Source organism: Typopeltis vanoorti, chromosome 6, assembly GCF_054136105.1.
Source record: "Typopeltis vanoorti isolate ZY-2024b chromosome 6, IOZ_Tvanoo_1.0, whole genome shotgun sequence".
In the NCBI taxonomy this organism is placed as follows: Eukaryota; Metazoa; Arthropoda; class Arachnida; order Uropygi; family Thelyphonidae; genus Typopeltis; species Typopeltis vanoorti.
The window spans coordinates 65,739,315-65,757,423 of record NC_143554.1 but is presented as its reverse complement, the minus strand read 5'-3'; the positions used below and the strand labels follow the sequence as shown (position 1 = coordinate 65,757,423).

General features: G+C 36.3%; 1 protein-coding gene across 1 annotated transcript in view; it reads left to right on the top strand.

Annotated features, from left to right (window-relative positions):
• The window catches only part of Nipped-A (Transcription-associated protein Nipped-A), a 936,100-nt gene that overhangs the window by 761,350 nt on the left and 156,641 nt on the right, over nucleotides 1–18,109 (top strand). The window contains exons 52-53 of the mRNA XM_090393977.1: nucleotides 7,269–7,380; nucleotides 16,028–16,248. Of these exons, the coding sequence (XP_090250103.1) occupies nucleotides 7,269–7,380; nucleotides 16,028–16,248 (333 nt within the window). The remainder of the gene's footprint in view (nucleotides 1–7,268; nucleotides 7,381–16,027; nucleotides 16,249–18,109) is intronic.

Genomic DNA, 18,109 nt, shown 5'->3' with positions numbered 1-18,109 from the left:
GGGAAACTGGATCAGACATATTCTGAGAGGAAATGAAATCATCAGATGCCATCGAAGGAAAAATAGATGGGAAAAAGACCCAAAGGAAGAGTAAGGAAAACGATGCTACATGACATGCTGAATGGAGACAGGTACACAACCTTGAAAGAGAAAGCTCAGAACAGAAGAGAGTGGAAGGAAAGTTTTTGCTATTAAGAGAAGAATCTGCTGAATTGCAGAATATTTCAGAAGAAGATCTAGAATGGTTTGGAAGAGTCAGCTGAATCATTGAAAATCTCTGCTCATGAGACATCCTCATCAAAATATCATCCCAGAACAACAATGGAAACAGCTCCTTTGTAGATTATCACATAGGGAAATATCAGTTTATGGTAATTTCCACACAAAACTCTGAACTGTTCTTACAGAGTAATATCAAAGTCAGATCTTCTCTTCTCATCAAAGAAACTTGTACCAAATTAAAAGATCAAGAAGTTACAACCATAAGAAGAATTCTTAACATATATATATATATGGTATCTTAGTACTGACTGGAATGTGCTTACATTTTACACCCCAAAATTCTCTAACATCAGTGAAAGCTGATTGCTGTTAGGCTCTACATCTGAATCCTCTGCTCTGCTTTAAATGTCAGAAATATGATAATGCTCAGACTGTCTCTCATTGCTCTGCCTTCTGTAGCCGATATGACAGAAAGAGCATAAGAATAAAGACTAAATGCAAAAGTGAAAACGGTTAGTTGGAGATTATTAGCTCTTTTAATAACCTCTTTCGGGCCCTGCACACTGGAAAGATTTTGATTCCTCCTTTGTACAGTGTGTATTTTAAATATTTAGAAAAGGCTAACCTTTTATAATTATAAATAGATTTATAAGCATTACTTTTATTATTAATTTTATTAATAATTATTTGTTGATTAATTTTATTTATTCTGCATTATCCATGACTAGATATTTATACTTTGTATGCTTTTATCTTCAGTTATAATTTCTACCATTTTTATGAAATGTTTAAACCATTGTCATAGTGCACCATAGCCATGTCAACAAACCACTGAATGCTGCCAAAATTCGATTCTTTTTAAAACTTTTCTACGTATTTTTCTTTTTAATAATGATATTATCCATCTCAAACCTGAATGGTGATCACCTATTTCGGATACCTTGTTTACTGTTGTAATGATAAGCATAATAATACTTTGTGTGTGTGTGTGTGTGTGTGTGTGTGTGTGTGTGTGTGTGTGTGTGTGTGTGTGTGTGTGTGTGTGTGTGTGTGTGTGCGCGCGCGCGCGTGCGTGCGTGCGTGCGTGCGTGTGTGTGTGTGTGTCTTCTCTCTATGTGAGCCTATGCACATCTTTAGATTGGAAAATAATAATGACTAGACAATATCAGGAAGAGAAATCCAGCAGAGTCACTTACTACTATTAAATTTTCTCTTTTTCTTAATTTTTTCCAAAACTTTTCTATGTATCTTGGATTTACCTCCTGCTCTGCTCTTTTCCTTATTCTTTAAGTTAGCCGTCTTCTCTAAAGACCCAAAAAATTTCCGTATATATATCTTTCCCTTTGTGGCTGTCAGTCCAAATATAGCCGAATCATCCAGTTTTACTTGAAAGCCCAGGTGTGTGAAATGAGAATGGAATAAAAACAGGCATTAACAATGCATTCTTTCTGCCACTCTCCAGCCAATAACATGATACTTGTGGAACAACATATGAACATTGCCAATAGGTAATGGAATACAAGGCTCATAGTGTGTGTGTAAAAAGGGTATATAAACAGAAGTAGATATGGGCAGTCGAAAATACATAAAATGTGCATTCCTTTGCAGCCATTGATCAGTTGTGTTGAACTGCTTATAACTTCTCAAAATTTTTATTGAAGTTCATTAATCTAACTGGAAAATCACCTTCCTAATCTATCTATTAAATATCTTTTCTGTTAAAATTAATTATTGAAATTTTAATTTATTTTTGTTTATGCAATTTTTATTTTTGTAGAAATTGCATGTACACAATAAAATGAATACAGATTATTTATGTGCAGTGAATATAAAAATGTGTTTGCTTAGAAATTGCATATTAAGAATAATCATTAGATTATTAGAGAGAATTCAATGTCACTAAATTTTCAAATTTTTAAAAGAACATTTTTATGATTTAGATTATGTTGATTGCAGAGGGCTTCATAGCATTTTTTGAAAACTTGCTCAGATTTTGAAAGGACTTGTATGAAGAATTCCAGTTAAATAAGTTCCATGTGATGATGCAGCGTTCCCCCTTTTTACGGGAGTTCACGGTACCATCTAGTCCCCCCCCCCCATTTTATCCGGACTCCGGAACCAGCATAGGCTGATGAATTAGACCTATGGCTGGGTCAGTATTCCTGCCTAATCCATGTGTGTCCTCAGACCGGTTTGCCTGCTTGCTGGATGAAAAACACCAGATAAACTGGCGGAAAAAACCCTGCTGTCCACGCCTAAGACTGGCTAACTTTGCTATGGCTGAGGAAGATCTTTGAACGCCTCACGTCGTTGACGGGAATTGAACCTAGGCATATGGTTGCAAAGCGCAAAGCCACTAGGCTAACCATGCAGACAATTCCAGTTGATCCATTAGCTAGTAGAAACTCCATGTTCTACACCCTCTGTCCAAAAAGAAACCAAACTTTTAGAAAATAGAAGAAACTAGTGGCTCCACTTGTTGTATCTTTTTGTTGTTGAAAGCAGCAACCTTCATTAGTGTTGTGTCAACTGTTTATGACATTTGTTTCATTAGAGGCTGAGTTATAGTGCTAAAAGACAGTGTGTTTTTGACAAAAGGTTGGAAAATGAGTTTCAAACAGAGAGCTGCGATTGACTTTGTGTTAAACTTGGTAAAAGTTTTACCAAAATGCTTCAAAAAGCAGGTATTGATGAATTCTTATCCTGTATGCCCAAGTTTACGAGTGGTTTAAGTGATTTCAAAGTGGTCATGAGACGCTTGAGGACGACGAAAAGACGGGCCGTCCAAAAACTGGACTGAGCAAAGTTAACATCCAAAAAGTGTGTGATTTCATCAAAGAAACCCGAAATCATCCATGAGATTGATTAAAGATGAATTGGGAATTATAAAATCAACTGTGCACAACATTTTAATCGAGAGTTGGCCTTCATAAATTGAATTCGCGATTTGTTTCCCACAAGTTGTCCAACGACCAAAAAATGTATCGAATTGAACACTGCAAGGATCTCATTAAAACTGCTCGTAAGGACTCAAGCTTCCTTGAAACGATCGTTACTGGCGATGAAACATGGTGTTTTGAGTATGAGTGCGAGTGGAGACCTCCAGAAGAGGGGCATCCGAAAAAAAAGTTGCTTGCAGTCGCAAAGTAAAGACAATGCTGATTTGTTTATACGATTCCAAGAGCATTATCCAGAAAGAATTCATTCCGCCTGGCCAAATGGTCAATGGTGAGTTTTATCTTGAAGTTGATAGCGAGAATTCGTCGCATACAGCATGAATATCATGATGCAGGCAGCTGGTCACTTTTGCACGATAACACACCATCTCATTGTTCAAATATTGTGAGACAGTTTGTGTGTTGGATCACTCACCATATTCTCCTGATTTAGCACACTGTGACTTCTTTCTCTTCCCCCGACTTCATATGCCAATGAAAGGAAAGTGATACGACACCATTGAAAACGTTCAAGCGGCAGTAAGCATGACCCTCAACAGTATCCCAAAAACCGATATAAAAAAAACTCATTTATCGAATTAATTGACCGTGCCAAATGCTGTATCGAAGCTGAGGGAAAGTATATTGATTGAAATAAATGATTTGAATAATTATAATTGGCCTATGTTTTATTTTCTATTGAAAGTTCAGTTTCTTTTGGACAGAGGTTGTATAAGCATTCAATCTGGAGAAAATGGATGTATTCCATATGTTGTATTGATAGCATAATAATATATATATTTTTTTAAGTTTGTGTTCTCTCCGTGTGAGTTTATGCACATCTTCAGATTGGAAAATAATAATGACTAGACAATATCATGAACAGAAATCCAGCAGTAACTTGCCACTGTTTGTTCTGATTGTTAGCTAACTGCTGTACAACCCATCCAGCCACAGTTGGAAAGAGATTGCAAAAAACAAGAGTCTGTACTCTTCCTGGTGAGTTAAGAGAGGAAGTTTATCCTGCTTAAAACCTGTCTGAAAATCTTAACTTTTGGGATGCACTCAGAAATGTCTTTGATATAAGGAATAAAATTCTCTTGATATCTGATGATGAGCTATTTGTCAGACTGTAATTATCCAAGGTGGGTTGTGATTTGGATGGAAAGCAACCATTGAATATCATCTCATCTTTAATACATTGTCATTCTAGTCTGAGTGTGTTCTCAGAAGAGCAGATGATAGCTGTCTGGTGGGCCAAGGACAAATGACAATTTCAAATTTTGTGAGTGGTGGTGCATTGAGTCCTAGAGAATATATCTTGTAGTATATTTAGTTGTCTTAGAATAAACGGATATGCTGAGAGAGAGATCAGCTTCCTGCTGTACAAGTGAATCCAGTTAAGGAAGAACTCCATTATTTACTTTTTCTAATGTAAATTTTATCCTATAAAATGATTAATTTTAACTGAATAAAAATTGTCTGATTCTTTATTTGCATAATGGCAAAACATAATTTGTTATGAAAAATAAGCTGAAATGATATTTTATTTATGTACTGCAAAATTACCACTTTTAAGCATTCCTAACTTGGAAATCAAAGCTTTACACATTTAAAAACTGTAATATTACTATCTCAAAAGCAGATCAGAATAATTCCACAGTGATCATGGATTCATGTGAATATAATTATCATCAGCCTCTTCTTTAATGGTTGTTTTGCATACAAAATTATCATCAGACTCCACTAAATCACAAATAGATAAATCATTTGCTAAACATTGCTAATTCTTTGGAAGCTGATGCTGTCAAAAAAAGTTGAGGATTTTTCATGCCAGAACTCCCAGATTATATGAACTGCCAAAAATACATAAAATGAGCATTCCTTTGCATCCAGTGTTCAATTATATTGCTTGTACTTAACTGTTAACATTTTTTATTGAAATTGTCAGTCTAATTGGAAAATCACCTTTCTCCTTAAAGAACAGTTTTGTAACTTTGCCATCATGGTGAACTTTGATTAATATCCTTCGTTTATTTGATTTTCTTGTGCATGGGTTCTCCCTTGTCATCATTGCTGTCTAATTATTTCATGAAATCTATATATATCTAACATATATATGAGAAGTAGAACTCCTTGCAGATCATTATATGGTGTACAGGTAGCAGTTAGGAAAGACGTTCACTGGCATTTTTCTTGAAGAGATGAAGATGTTGTTGTTGTTGGGGAACACATCATAAGGAAGGTTATTCCAGAGGACGGCAGTAGATAGAAGAAAATAGGAAGAGAAGAAGCAGGTTTAGTGTGTTTTTAGTTGCACTGAAATGAAATGTATTTGGACAGTTAAAACCTTATAGAAAGCATAAGAATGATTGCTTCCAGTTCAGTAGAGCAGTGTCCATGGAGGTATCTATAGAAAAGAAACAGAACTGAAATAGTGTATCTATGAGATAGTGAGTCAGAAAGGGAGGGATCATCTACAAGCCAAATTACTCTTTACTGGACAGCATTAAGAATCTTATGGGAGGTTTACCACCCTAGACATATGATAGTATTCTAATGATTGGTGGATTTGAGATTTGTATAGAGTTAGTAGCAGGATGGGTGAAAAGTATTTTCTACAGTAGAGATTTTAGATGCTGAGGCCAGAAGTAAATGGCAGTCCAAGTAAAGAAATATGATCCTGTCTGGTGACATGAGTATTACTTGAGGATAAGGGCAGATGAGCTGAAATCTCTTTTATGAGAGAAAAAGCATTTTGGTAGCATTAAAGGTGACCAGGTTCCCCCCCACACATACACACACACCACCACCATTGAACAATGTGAAGATCAGCATTTAAGGCTCTAGTTACATATGATCGTGCATTCCTTTCACTTGAAGTGGATTGTCGAGTGAGAGGATGGGTGGAATACACTATACTATTATCAGGGAAACTGTGGCTAGGGTTAGTGATGATTAAGAGTAGGTCATTTATGTATAGGAGAAAGAGGATAAACATGCATTAAGGCTTAAGTACTGATTTGAACTCATAATTAGGCTTAATGGAAAGAAAAGAGCACAAAGAAATATTAAACACAGGTTTAATAGTTACAGTATTGCACTGCTGTCCCAGTGATCTCTTCTGGAATACAATATGAAAATTGTAATAACAAACATAAAAATACACACAAAAATTGGAAGATGAAGACTAGAAGCCTAAAGTCCTTAGAGCAGCTCTCTCTTTGGGTTATGTTAGTCAGCTTTGGTTGTGAAGTAAAGAGTCCAAGAATGTTTCTCAAATCTTTTAAGCTTGCTACAGTGAAACATAGTAGTTTTTCCATTTCATTCTGCGCAATTTCCAAGACATAGTTTGCTTTACCTGACTAACCACAGTTGTGGCAGCAGATATATTTCTTGTGTTCTTGGAGGTAGATGTTGGCAGATCTTCTGGTATGACAGGTTGCAAGGACTAAAAAAAAAAAAAACTGCATTTACCAACCCATTATAAATCCAATGTTTTTGTCTAATTTCACTGTATGAACTGGTTTGACTATTTGCATAATGAAAAACATAAGTTTGTCTAGACAGAAAAAAATCCTTTCACCTCCTTATGAGATTGGCTATTTCATGGCTATGACAAGAATTGAGCCAATGTCTTTTTCAGCCAAAGGGCACATCATCGAATTATGCTATGAAAGTATTGCAATCATTTAGTCCGGTCTTCATAATTGATCATAGAAATTTGGAAGGTGATGTTTTGCTAATTAAAGTAATTAAGTTGAATAATGTAAACTTGTGGTTTATAATGATTGTGCACTTTATAGTCAGAATATAACTAACTCAGCTTCTATTTCTTAATAGAGAACTAAAAAATTGAAATCTATTGATAGTTTTCTTGCAGTAAACAAGAAGGTTTTGAAATAACTCATTAAGAGATAAAATATAGGTCATGCATGGCAAAACAAAACTTATTACATACTGTTAACTACAAATGAAATATTAAAAATAATTTAATTGTATGATATGACTTAGGGTAAGATTTAACTAAGCATGGTATTAGTGTTTTTAGTTTGATAGAAATCTTTAACATCAGTCATTCATTTTATTGAAAACTTTATTGGTCTATAGGATTCATTCCATTGCCAGTGTACCAATAGTAGACTGCTTTCAGAAAATCCGACAACAGGTAAAATGTTATCTGCAGATGTCAAATGTTATGGGGAAAAATGAACTGCAAGAGGTAGGCTTAAATAATAATTATTTTAGCTGAGCATAATTGATATGAGATTGTATTCATTTACTGGTTATATTATTATTACAAATTATTAAATTTATTTATTTTAGTGCCTTTCAGTAAAAATATTAATTAGAACTTCAATAATATAATCCCACTATATTTGCTCTCCTTAGAAACTAGCCATGGTTAGTTTTCCTTTTTTTTTTGGGGGGGGGGGGGGGTCAAGATATTCCTGATACTTACTTTTTTAATTGCTACAGCACAGAAAATATCTCCCACGAAGACCAATCCAAAAAAAATCCAACCAAATATATAATATGAGGATGATCTGAAAAGTTCTCAGCCTCGACCATAGATGGCAACACTATCGACAAGATTTTTTTTAAGTTGGTACATCTGTCATAAGCATCCATGTGAAATTGCAAGTCATTCTATCAAGTAGTTTGTTTTATACAGCTGTCTGAACAAAAGTGTTGTCTGTATCCCTTGAAATGGATAAAATTGGGTATTGTGCTGCTATAAAATTCTTTGTAAAAGAAGGTTTAATGCCAAAAGAAATTCATTCGAAGTTCATAAAAGTTTATGGACACTCTTCTTCTTCGTTTTTGACAATTAAGAAACGGCTGCCTGGTTTAAATGTGGCTGTACCAGCCTTGAAGATGATCCATGTGAAGGATGTCCAAAAAAGTGTAACACCAGAAATCATTGATCAAGTGCACGATTATGGTATTGGATGACTGGCAAGTCAAAGTACGTGAAATTGCTGAGACTATAGGCATTTCAAAAGAACGTGTAGGATATATTTTGCATGAAGAATTGCAAATGAAAAATCTTTGCACCAGATGGGTGGCATGCTTGCTCACAGCAGATCAAAAACGCACTCGCATGAAAATATCTGAACAGTGCTTGAAGCATTTTAACAAAAATAAAACTGATTTTTTTTTTTTCATCAATTTATTACTATGGATGAGACTTGGATTCACCATTATACACCAGAATCCAAACAGCAGTCAAAACAGTGGGCAGAAGCCGGTTGTTCAGCGCCAAAGAAGACAAAGTCAGTTCCACCAGCAGGAAAGGTCATGACATCGGATGCTAAAGGCATTTTGTTTATTAATTATTTTGAAAAGGGTAAAACAATAACTGAGAATATTATTCTTATTTTTTTATCAGACTAGATGAAAAAATTTATGAGAAAAGACCCAGTTTGCAGAAGGAAAAAAAATCATCTTTCATCAAGACAATGCACCTGCCCACAAAGGTGTTTTGGCAATGGTAAAATTAAGGGATCTGCACTATGAATTGTTGGAACATCCACCCTATTCCCCAGATTTGGCTCCCTCTGACTCTTATCTCTTCCCAAAACTAAAACTCTTCCTCACTGGACAGTATTTTTCTTCGAATCAAGAGATGATGATTGCAGCTGTAGAGGGGTGTTTTGCAGATCTTACTGAGAACCACTACAGGGGATGGGATGATGGCGCTGGAGCATCGTTGGAATAAATGTATTAGTCTTAAGGGAGATTATATTGAATAATAATAATAATAATTTTGAAACTATAAATTTGTTTTTTTCATTGTTGGACTGAGAACTTTTCAGACCACCCTCCTATATGCAAAATGAAAAGTTCCACATTCACTTTACCAATGACAGTCATTCAAATCCTGCCTATCATTCCTAATGGAACATTACCAATATGTACATTCATTAGATCTGACATCCCATCTTAGAGATTGTCAACCCTAGAATTTCCTCATTTTTGATCTGCTCTATCTCAAAATTTCCTTATCTCTTCATTTTGAAGCATTCCTTGCTGTCTCTATCGTTCTCCAAATTTGGATAACCACTCTGACCCTTCTGAACAAACTTCATCCAACCAGCCTCAAATTTGTATCTTTTGGCATTGCACTTGTAGCATATACAGTGACCTCCATCTTTTGATAGTCTGTTAACTGCTCTATCCAAAAATGTCTGCTCAAATCAAACAACAGAAATAATTCTGAATGGAATGAAGGTCTTCATCTCCACTCCCTTCAAAACCCAGAGCACGATCTAAGCCTCGGCTCTAGTAAAGTATATCTATACATTTCATGAATAAAATTCAGCATAACACAAGTGGCTTGTGACTAAATTCAAGCTTTGTACTCTGCCTGCACTGCAGCTTGCAACAGCTACAAACAAAACATTATTAAATCTAAATTTGAAAGGTAGTCAAGTGCATAAAACTCCTCCTTTTCAAATGGAAAGAGAGAATGAGCATTTAATCTCCTTCTGTTCACTCTAAATTTAATTATGTTTAAATCTCAATCCTGTCTGTCATTAAGGTATACAGGTCTAGTATATTTCACACATCCCTTATTTCATGGCTCTTATAATTGAAGTAAACAAACCTGCTCCCTCACTTGAACAGAACTTCTTATCACCAGCAATGTCCTAAAAATTAAGTCTTTACCAAAGCATTCAGTGTGGACTGGTATTTTTCTCTATATTACAAAGTTCAATGTTGCACTTTGTGACTATGTGACTGTCCTTCACCCATTTAAATATGCATGTGAAAGAGATTATACGAGCTTGCAGTATAATTGCAGTTAACATGATAATAATATTCTCCTTTAGGTTTATACTCCATCATCACTACACCTGCATCTGTTTAATATACACAGAGCAGAGCATTCTGGTTTTGTTGCTTATCTGTAGCAGTGGTTTAGGATGTGAGATCTATGTGCTGGTTTTTTTTTTTTTTTTTTTCTGATCATGTTACCTCAAATCAAATTCTGCTTAAATGCATTCTGTGTACTGTTCAGCTGCATGCCATCCAGCTTGCACATGTACACATAACTGTTAAATTATTTAAGGAATTTGCAATGTATACTGGAATATTAATTAAAAGAAAACTTTAATAAATACATCCTATATTTTGACATTGTCACACTGCCATCTTCATGGGAACATACAACTATGACACAGGCACTACAAAAAGCAAATGAAACAGAAGACAGAAAAAACTACTGTTGTTCCTAGAATCCTAAAGGTGCCCCATCAGTGGGCTATATTGGGTTGTCTTGGCTGTTGGGCTGAAGTTCTCAAGATGCAAGCTTCCCAAATTTGGGGCAGTCTCATGCACCCAAATTTGTTGAGGTTTGGAAAGTTTTTTAGAGCTGAGACTGATTCCATGAACAATCTTTCATATTTAAATTTGCTGCTGTGTATTAACGTGGCTTTCTTCCAACATATTCTGTAGCGGGTATCCAGAGCATGGTCTGCAAGCCCAGAGTGGCTGTACTGGTGAAACCAGATGTAGTCTTTGTGTTCCGAAATCCTGACATTTGCTGCCCTGCCTGTTTGGCCAAAGTAGGACGGTTTACAGCTGCAAGGGAGCTGGTATACCCTATGTAGGTCTAGGGGGAAGTGGTTGGTCTTTGGGTGTATCGATAAGGGATGCCAATTTTTTATGTGGTTTGTAACAAGAAGTCAGGTCATATTTTTTAAGATTTTGGTTAACTTTTCAGAGGTTCCTCGTATATAGGGAATGGTGATGGATTTACTGTAATCTTTGTTATGAAGGGGTGGGGTTTCTGGTTAACTGGTTTTAATATTTTTTGGGGGGGTTGTAGCCATTGGCTAAGAAAGTGTTAAGGATGTAGTTTAGTTCAGTGGTTAGGGCATTGTCATCTGAATAGATTCATTTTGCCTCTATTATATAGTGTTTTTATAACCCTATATTGTTGTGAGGGGGGGAATTGCTGGTGAATGTATCTGCCTGTATGGGTGGGTTTTCTGTAAACTGAGAAAACCAAGGATCCATCAGACTGGCAAGTGATTAGAGTGTCTAGGAAAGGGAGACTGTTGTTTTCCTCTTTTTCCAAGGTGAACTGGATTCTGGGATGTTGGTTGTTTAAGTGTGTTAAGGAGTGGAGTGTATCTGAGCCATGTAGCCAAATAGCGAACACATCATCAACGTAGCGAAGCCAAACTGTGGGCTGAATTTAAGGGTTTCTCTTCAAAAGTCTCCATAAAGAAGTTGGCCAGGGATGGGGAGAGTGGAGAACCCATGGCTGTCCCCTCTATTTGTTTGTAGAAGTTTCCTTGCCAAACAAAATAGCCTGAGTTCATTGTGAACTGAAATAGGGCTGAGATATCGGGAGGAAATTTGACTTGGATGAGCTCTGAGGTTTCCTTGAGTGGGACATTTGTGAATAGGGAGGAGACGTCAAAACTGAGCATTATGTCAGTATGTTGGAGTGACAAGTTTTCTATACTGGCTTTGAAGTGGGCTGAGTTTTTTATGTGTGATGGTGTATTGCCAGTATAGTGTGTGAGCACTTTGGCTAAATGTTTAGTTAATTTGTATGTGTGGGAATCGATGCCATCCCAGATGTAATGGTACATTTTGTTTTTGTATTTTTGGAAGTCTATATATTCGGAGCAGTCTAGAGTTAAAAAGTTTTAGTTTGTTGGTAACTTCCACAGGCCAAGAATTGACTTTCTTAAGGAGCCTTTGGAGTGTTCTAATTTGGAAGCTCGTGGGATTATACTCAATAGCGAGGTAGGTAGCCTGATCTAACAATAAAGCATTAAGCTTACCTGTGTAGTCGGTTTGGTTGAAGTGGCATTTCCCTTATCCACTTTGGTGAATATTATTTCTTTGTTTTTCTTCATTTCTTGTAGAGCTTTATATTCTCCTTTGGATAGGTTGGTTTTTGGTAGTCTTGCTTTTGTGAGAACACCGGATACATCCAGTCTGATATTGTTGGCGATATGGTTTGGAAGATTGCGATACCACGTTCTATCTGAATCATTATTTCTTCAGCCGGTATTTTCTTAGGAGATATGATGAAATTGTGGCCACGTGCCAGTGCGTTGAGTGCCTCAGGCTTCAAAGTAATGGAAGAAATGTTGATTACAGTGTTGAGTTGCTGTTGAGGTTCGGAGGTAGAGTCCTTTTTCAAGTTTCCAAATTTTTTGATGTGCCGACTTCGTATGTTTTCAAATGTTTTTGCTGCCAAAGCACATGAGATGTCGTAGAGAATCGTCCAAAGGTTCAGCGTGTCAAAAAGCTCCTCCTCCTTCTGCGCCCGAATAGCTTTGTTTACGTTGGCTAAGAGAACTCGTGTTGCTGTGATTTGTTCTTGTAGGGCGAAGCTAGCACAGTGTTATAAATGCAGACAGCCTTCTGTGAAGAGAAACGGTGCTTTAATTTTACACAATTTGGGATTACTTCATTATCTCGCAACATTTTAAGAAGGTCAAATGATTTAGTTGTCTCTATCTTCAGCTTTAGTTTGCCGTATTGGCAGGCCTTGCGTGCGATAGAATCTCCGTGAATGATCGTAATTCTTGTAGATCGATTTGTACGTTGGTAACACATGATTATTAAATTATTTAAGGATATTTACAACGTATACTGGAATATTAATTAAAAGAAACTTTAATAAATACCTTCTATATTTCGGCAATGTCACATTCCCATCCTCGTGGGAACATAAAACTATGACACATGCACGCAGGCACTACAAAAAGCAAATGAAACAGAAGAGAGGAAAAAACTACTGTTGTTCCTAGAGTCCTAAAGGTTTCCCCCTCCCCAGCAGGCTATATTATGTTGTCTTTGCTGTTGGGCTGAAGTTCTCAAGATGCAAGCTTCACAAATTTGGAATGGTCTCATGCACCCAAATTTGTTGAGGTTTGGAAAGGTGTTTGGAGCTGAGGCTGATTCCATGAACAATCTTTCATATTTAAATTTGCTGCGGTGTATTAATGTAGCTTTCTTCCAACGTATTCTGTGGTGGGTATCCAGATCCCTTGCAGCTGTAGACTGTCCTACTTTGGCCAAACAGGCAGGACAGCAAATGTCAGGATTTTGGAACACAAAGACTACATCCAGTTTCACCAGTACAGCCACTCTGGGTATGCAGACCATGCTCTGGATATCCACCACAGAATACGTTGCAAGAAAGCCACGTTAATACACTGCAGCAAATTTAAATATGAAAGATTGTTCATGGAATTGGCCTCAGCTCTAAAAAGTTTTTCAGACCTCAACAAATTTGGGTGCATGAGACTGCCCCAAATTTGGGAAGCTTGCATCTTGAGAACTTCAGCCAAACAGCCAAGACAACACAATATAGCCTGCTAGGGGGGAACCTTTAGGACTCTAGGAACAACAGTAGTTTTTTCTCTCTACTGCTTCATTAGCTTTTTGTAGTGGCTGCGTGCACATGTCATAGTTGTATGTTCCCATGAAGATGGCTATATGACATTGCGAAATATAGGAGGTATTTATTAAAGTTGCTTTTAATTAACATTCCAGCATACATTGTAAATTCCTTAAATAATTTAATGGTCATGTGTGTTACCAACGTATAAGCCTATCTACAAGAATGTACAGATAAAAGAAAACCACTAACAAAAAGTAAGATTTATAAGACTCGCTGAGATCTTTAATATTGATGTTTGATTGCGATGGTTTTCTAGTCAGATTAGAATTAAGTGGAAATGAAATGGCAGCTGCTAGATCTGCTTATATCTTCTCTGCATGCTGTTTGCCTGTCCTTTATACAGACTACAAAGAGTTAATAAAGGCAAAATTAATTTATCAATGGTAGCGGGTATTCAATCTAACTTGCATGAGATTAATTCAATCTAACTTGCATGAGATTAATTCAATCCAAATTTCATGAGGGGGAAAAAAAAAAAAAAAACTTGTGCAGGCATCTGAAAGAGACACAAAAGTGCCATAGGGAGGTTAGCCAGGAAGCGTCTACAGTTGTAGCTCAGAATATTACCCATAAACAAGTACAGAGTGTTTTCAAAAAAGCATTTGAACTCCCTTTCAAAAATAGCCAATATTTGATCATTTTTAAAATATGATTTTGAGAACAGTTTTTCCAAATTACACAGTCTCAAATGCTGAAAATAGAAGGGAATGAAGAAAATTCATCCACAAGTAGAATCCAGTTTGAAGAAAAAGATGATGACAGTTGAGTTGATCTGTGTACTCTACTGATTTAATGGCCCTTACTTTTTTGTGGAGGCATATGAAGGAAAGGTTTACATAAACAGAGTAATTCTCAGCTAAAAGTTAACATCAAGCCCTAATAGTCAATCTATTGGGTTAATTTTCAGCAGGGTCATGGAAAAATGCAATAAAGCAAGGCAAACTCTTAAAAAGAGTTTGCCTTGCACATTGATATGGGGTCATCTGTTGGACATTTTCTGAACATAATTTACGAAATAATGTTTAAACGGTTATTTTTGACCACAAGAACTATAGGAAAGATTGACTTCTATGGTTTATGGGTCAGATTTATTTCAAACTAAGTTATACCAACTAGTTTCCCCAACTATATCTGTTGGCTTCATCAGGATAAAAGATATATAGATGTAAGACCATTTAAACGCTAAAACTGTTACACTAAAATTGTAAATGAACCGAATATAATTGCATTTTTACAGGAAACAGAAGAACGCATACATCACACACATAGAGCATGTATGATCTCACTTGTTGTTATGTAGGAACGTTCAATAATTTGTAGCAAATTTAATTCTGGTAAGTTTAAAGATCTAATGAGGGTCTTCCAGATCTCAGGCAGAATTAATCCTTGGTTTCTATTTAGGTTTTGTTTTGAACGAATAACTGTTGTGGCTTCTTTTATCATTTGGGAGCAGAAATCTACAACATCTAGATTTTAATGATAATGGGAGAAAAGCTGGAAGTCTACAGTTTTATAATATGACTTATATTGATAATGAATAGACTATACACAATCCTTTCCTTCAGAGTTAAATGGTAATGTGCATTCATTATGAGTAATTATGGAGACAAAGTTCTGTATTAGAGAACTTACTTTAATTAGACTAAAATAAAATTCAGTGGTTCGGTGGAGTCTACAACATCCCCTGCTCGTGGGGCTTGAACTATATTGTCCAGACTTCTAGAAGTTTTGAAATCAGGAAAAAGGAACACATAGGAGACGTAAACAATAATAGAGAAAAAAATGGGGGTTAGCCTTTCATTTCTCTAGGACAAACCATATCATAGAATGGGACAAAAGCTCCATGCCCTACTTAGAGGAGGATTTCTGCTCCCAAATTATAAAAGAAGCCACAACAGTTATTCATTCAAAACAAAACCTAAATAGAAATCAAGAATTAATTCTGCTTGAGATCTGGAAGACTCTCATTAGATCTTTAAACTTGCCAGAATTAAATTTTGCTACAAATTATAGAACATTCCTACATAACAAGTGAAATCATACACGCTCCATGCGTGTGATGTATGCATTCTTCTTCTTCTTCTGTTTTTTGTAAAAATGTAATTATATTCGTTTCATTTACAGTTTTAGCATTTAAGTGGTCTTACATCTATATATCTTTTACCCTGACAAAGCCAACAGCTATAGTTGGTGAAACTAGTTGGTATAACTTAGTTTGAAATGAATCTGACCTATAAACCCAAATAGAAGTCAATCTTTTCTATAGAATAATGACTTTTGTAACATCTTGTATGAATCAGAACTAGTACAATTGTCATTTTGTTGGGGGGGGGGGGGTATTTCTCTCCTTCCCTCTGTTTCTTAAGCTTTGTTTATTTGCCATTGCAATAATAAATTGATCAGGCTTCAAAATGTTGATTTACTTTTTCAGGGTCTAGAAGTGATTGAATCAACGAATCTGAAGTATTTTACTAAAGAAATGACAGCTGAATTTTATTCTCTTAAAGGCATGTTTTTAGCCCAAATAGGTCGTTCAGATGATGCTAACAAATCTTTCAGTGCAGCAGTACAGCTTCATGATACACTAGTAAAGGCATGGGCATTGTGGGGAGATTATCTGGAGCAAATCTTTACAAGAGACAGATGGGAAAGGTAAGGTTGCCATTGATATTTGAAAAATATGCAGTAACAAGTTCTATTAATTATATCAGTTTTATTTAACCTTTTTGTAAGCTACACAGAATTTGTAATGATAATGGGAGAAAACTTGAAGTTTACAGTTTTATAATATGACTTATCTTCAATGGGATCTGATGAGGAAAATAGCCCAACAGGAAAAGATACCAGAGGAATGGAGGAAAAGCATTCTCTTCCCAATCTACAAGGGAAAAGGAGATATTCAAGATTGTGACAACTATTGAGGGATCAGGCTGATGTCACACACATTGAAGATATGGGAAAGAGTAATTGAAGGAAGGATATGGTGGGAAACAAAAATTGGTGAGGAGCAGTTTGGATTTATGCCACGAAGAGGGACAATGGATGCAATATTTGTGCTAAGGCGATTGATGGAGAAATATAGGGAGATGCTACATCTGGTGTTTATAGACCTGGAAGAGACATACACAGAGTGGCCAGGCAGGAGGTATGGGGGTGTATGTCAGAGAAGTACGTGAGGTTGGTGAAGGAGATGTATGAGGGAGCGAAAACTCAGGTCTAGTGTCTGCATGACAGAGGGGTTCCCCATTGTCGTAGGGCTCCATCAGCGATCAACTCTGAGCCTCTGCCTCTTTGATCTGGTCATGGATGTACTAGTGGAGGACATCAAGGAGGAGGCGCCAGGGAGCATGATGTTTGCCGATGATATTGTTCTCTGCGAATCATCCCGAGAGAAGCTTGAAAAGACCCTGGAAGAGTGGAGAAAGGTATTGGAGGAGAGAGGCATGAAAATTAACTGGGTAAAGACCAAATATATGTCAACAGGGAGTGACGAGGATATGATAATACGACTCCAGGGTGAAAGGTTAACTTCAGGGAAGAAATTCAAGTACCTTGGGTTGGCCATCAAGAGGAATGGTGACCTGGATGAGGAAATACAGCACCGAATAACATGCTGCTGGATGAACTGGAGGAAGATTTGCAGGGTCCTGTGCGACAAGAGAGTGAGTTGTAAGATGAAAGGAAAGCTGTATAAAAGTCAGTTAATAAACTAGATTTTATATATCATTATTGAAAGAGATCTAAAATTCCTAGCTGAAAAAATACTGTTGAAACATCCAGATCCTTTACAATAATAAAGTACTGAAGAACAATCTTAGTAAAGATGAAATAACAGTCATTAAATCCCTTAAAACAAAGATATTGTTATTACCAAAGCCCAACAAAGTTAATGCTACTGTCATTCTTAACCAAACAATTTACGTTTGAAAAAAAGGAACCAGTTCATATCTAACAATGATACCGATTAGTGAACCATAATCCAACAGAACACATTAAAAAGAAAGCAGTAGAATCGCTTAATTGACTGCATTATGTGCACTCCCCCAGAATGTAATGGCCTTCCAAAAATACATAAAAATAATGTACCACTGTGGCTTGATAGCTAAAAGAATTGGCAGGTCGTTCCCCCCCCCCCTTACATAAAAAAACATACGCTTCATAACCAAAATTAAGGACATCACACTCAACAATGAACATTTACAGTCAGTTTTCACTTTAAATGTGATGACTTTCTTTTTCATATATGTCTTCCAATCACCAGCAAGTTTCTTCATACAAGATAAATTCCCTCCCAACAATCTGGCCCTCTTTGCCCATATACTTTGGTCCAGTTATTTCATAAGGCAAAACTGCTAACAAAAAAAAAAATAAATAAATAAATAAAAGGTATTGCCATGGACTCACCACTTTCCCTCCACACCTGCTCATCCCATATAGCTAACTTTTATATGGAACATTCTGAATGAGCTTTAGATTCAGTGACCTTAAAATCCAAAGTTTGGCTAAAGTTAAC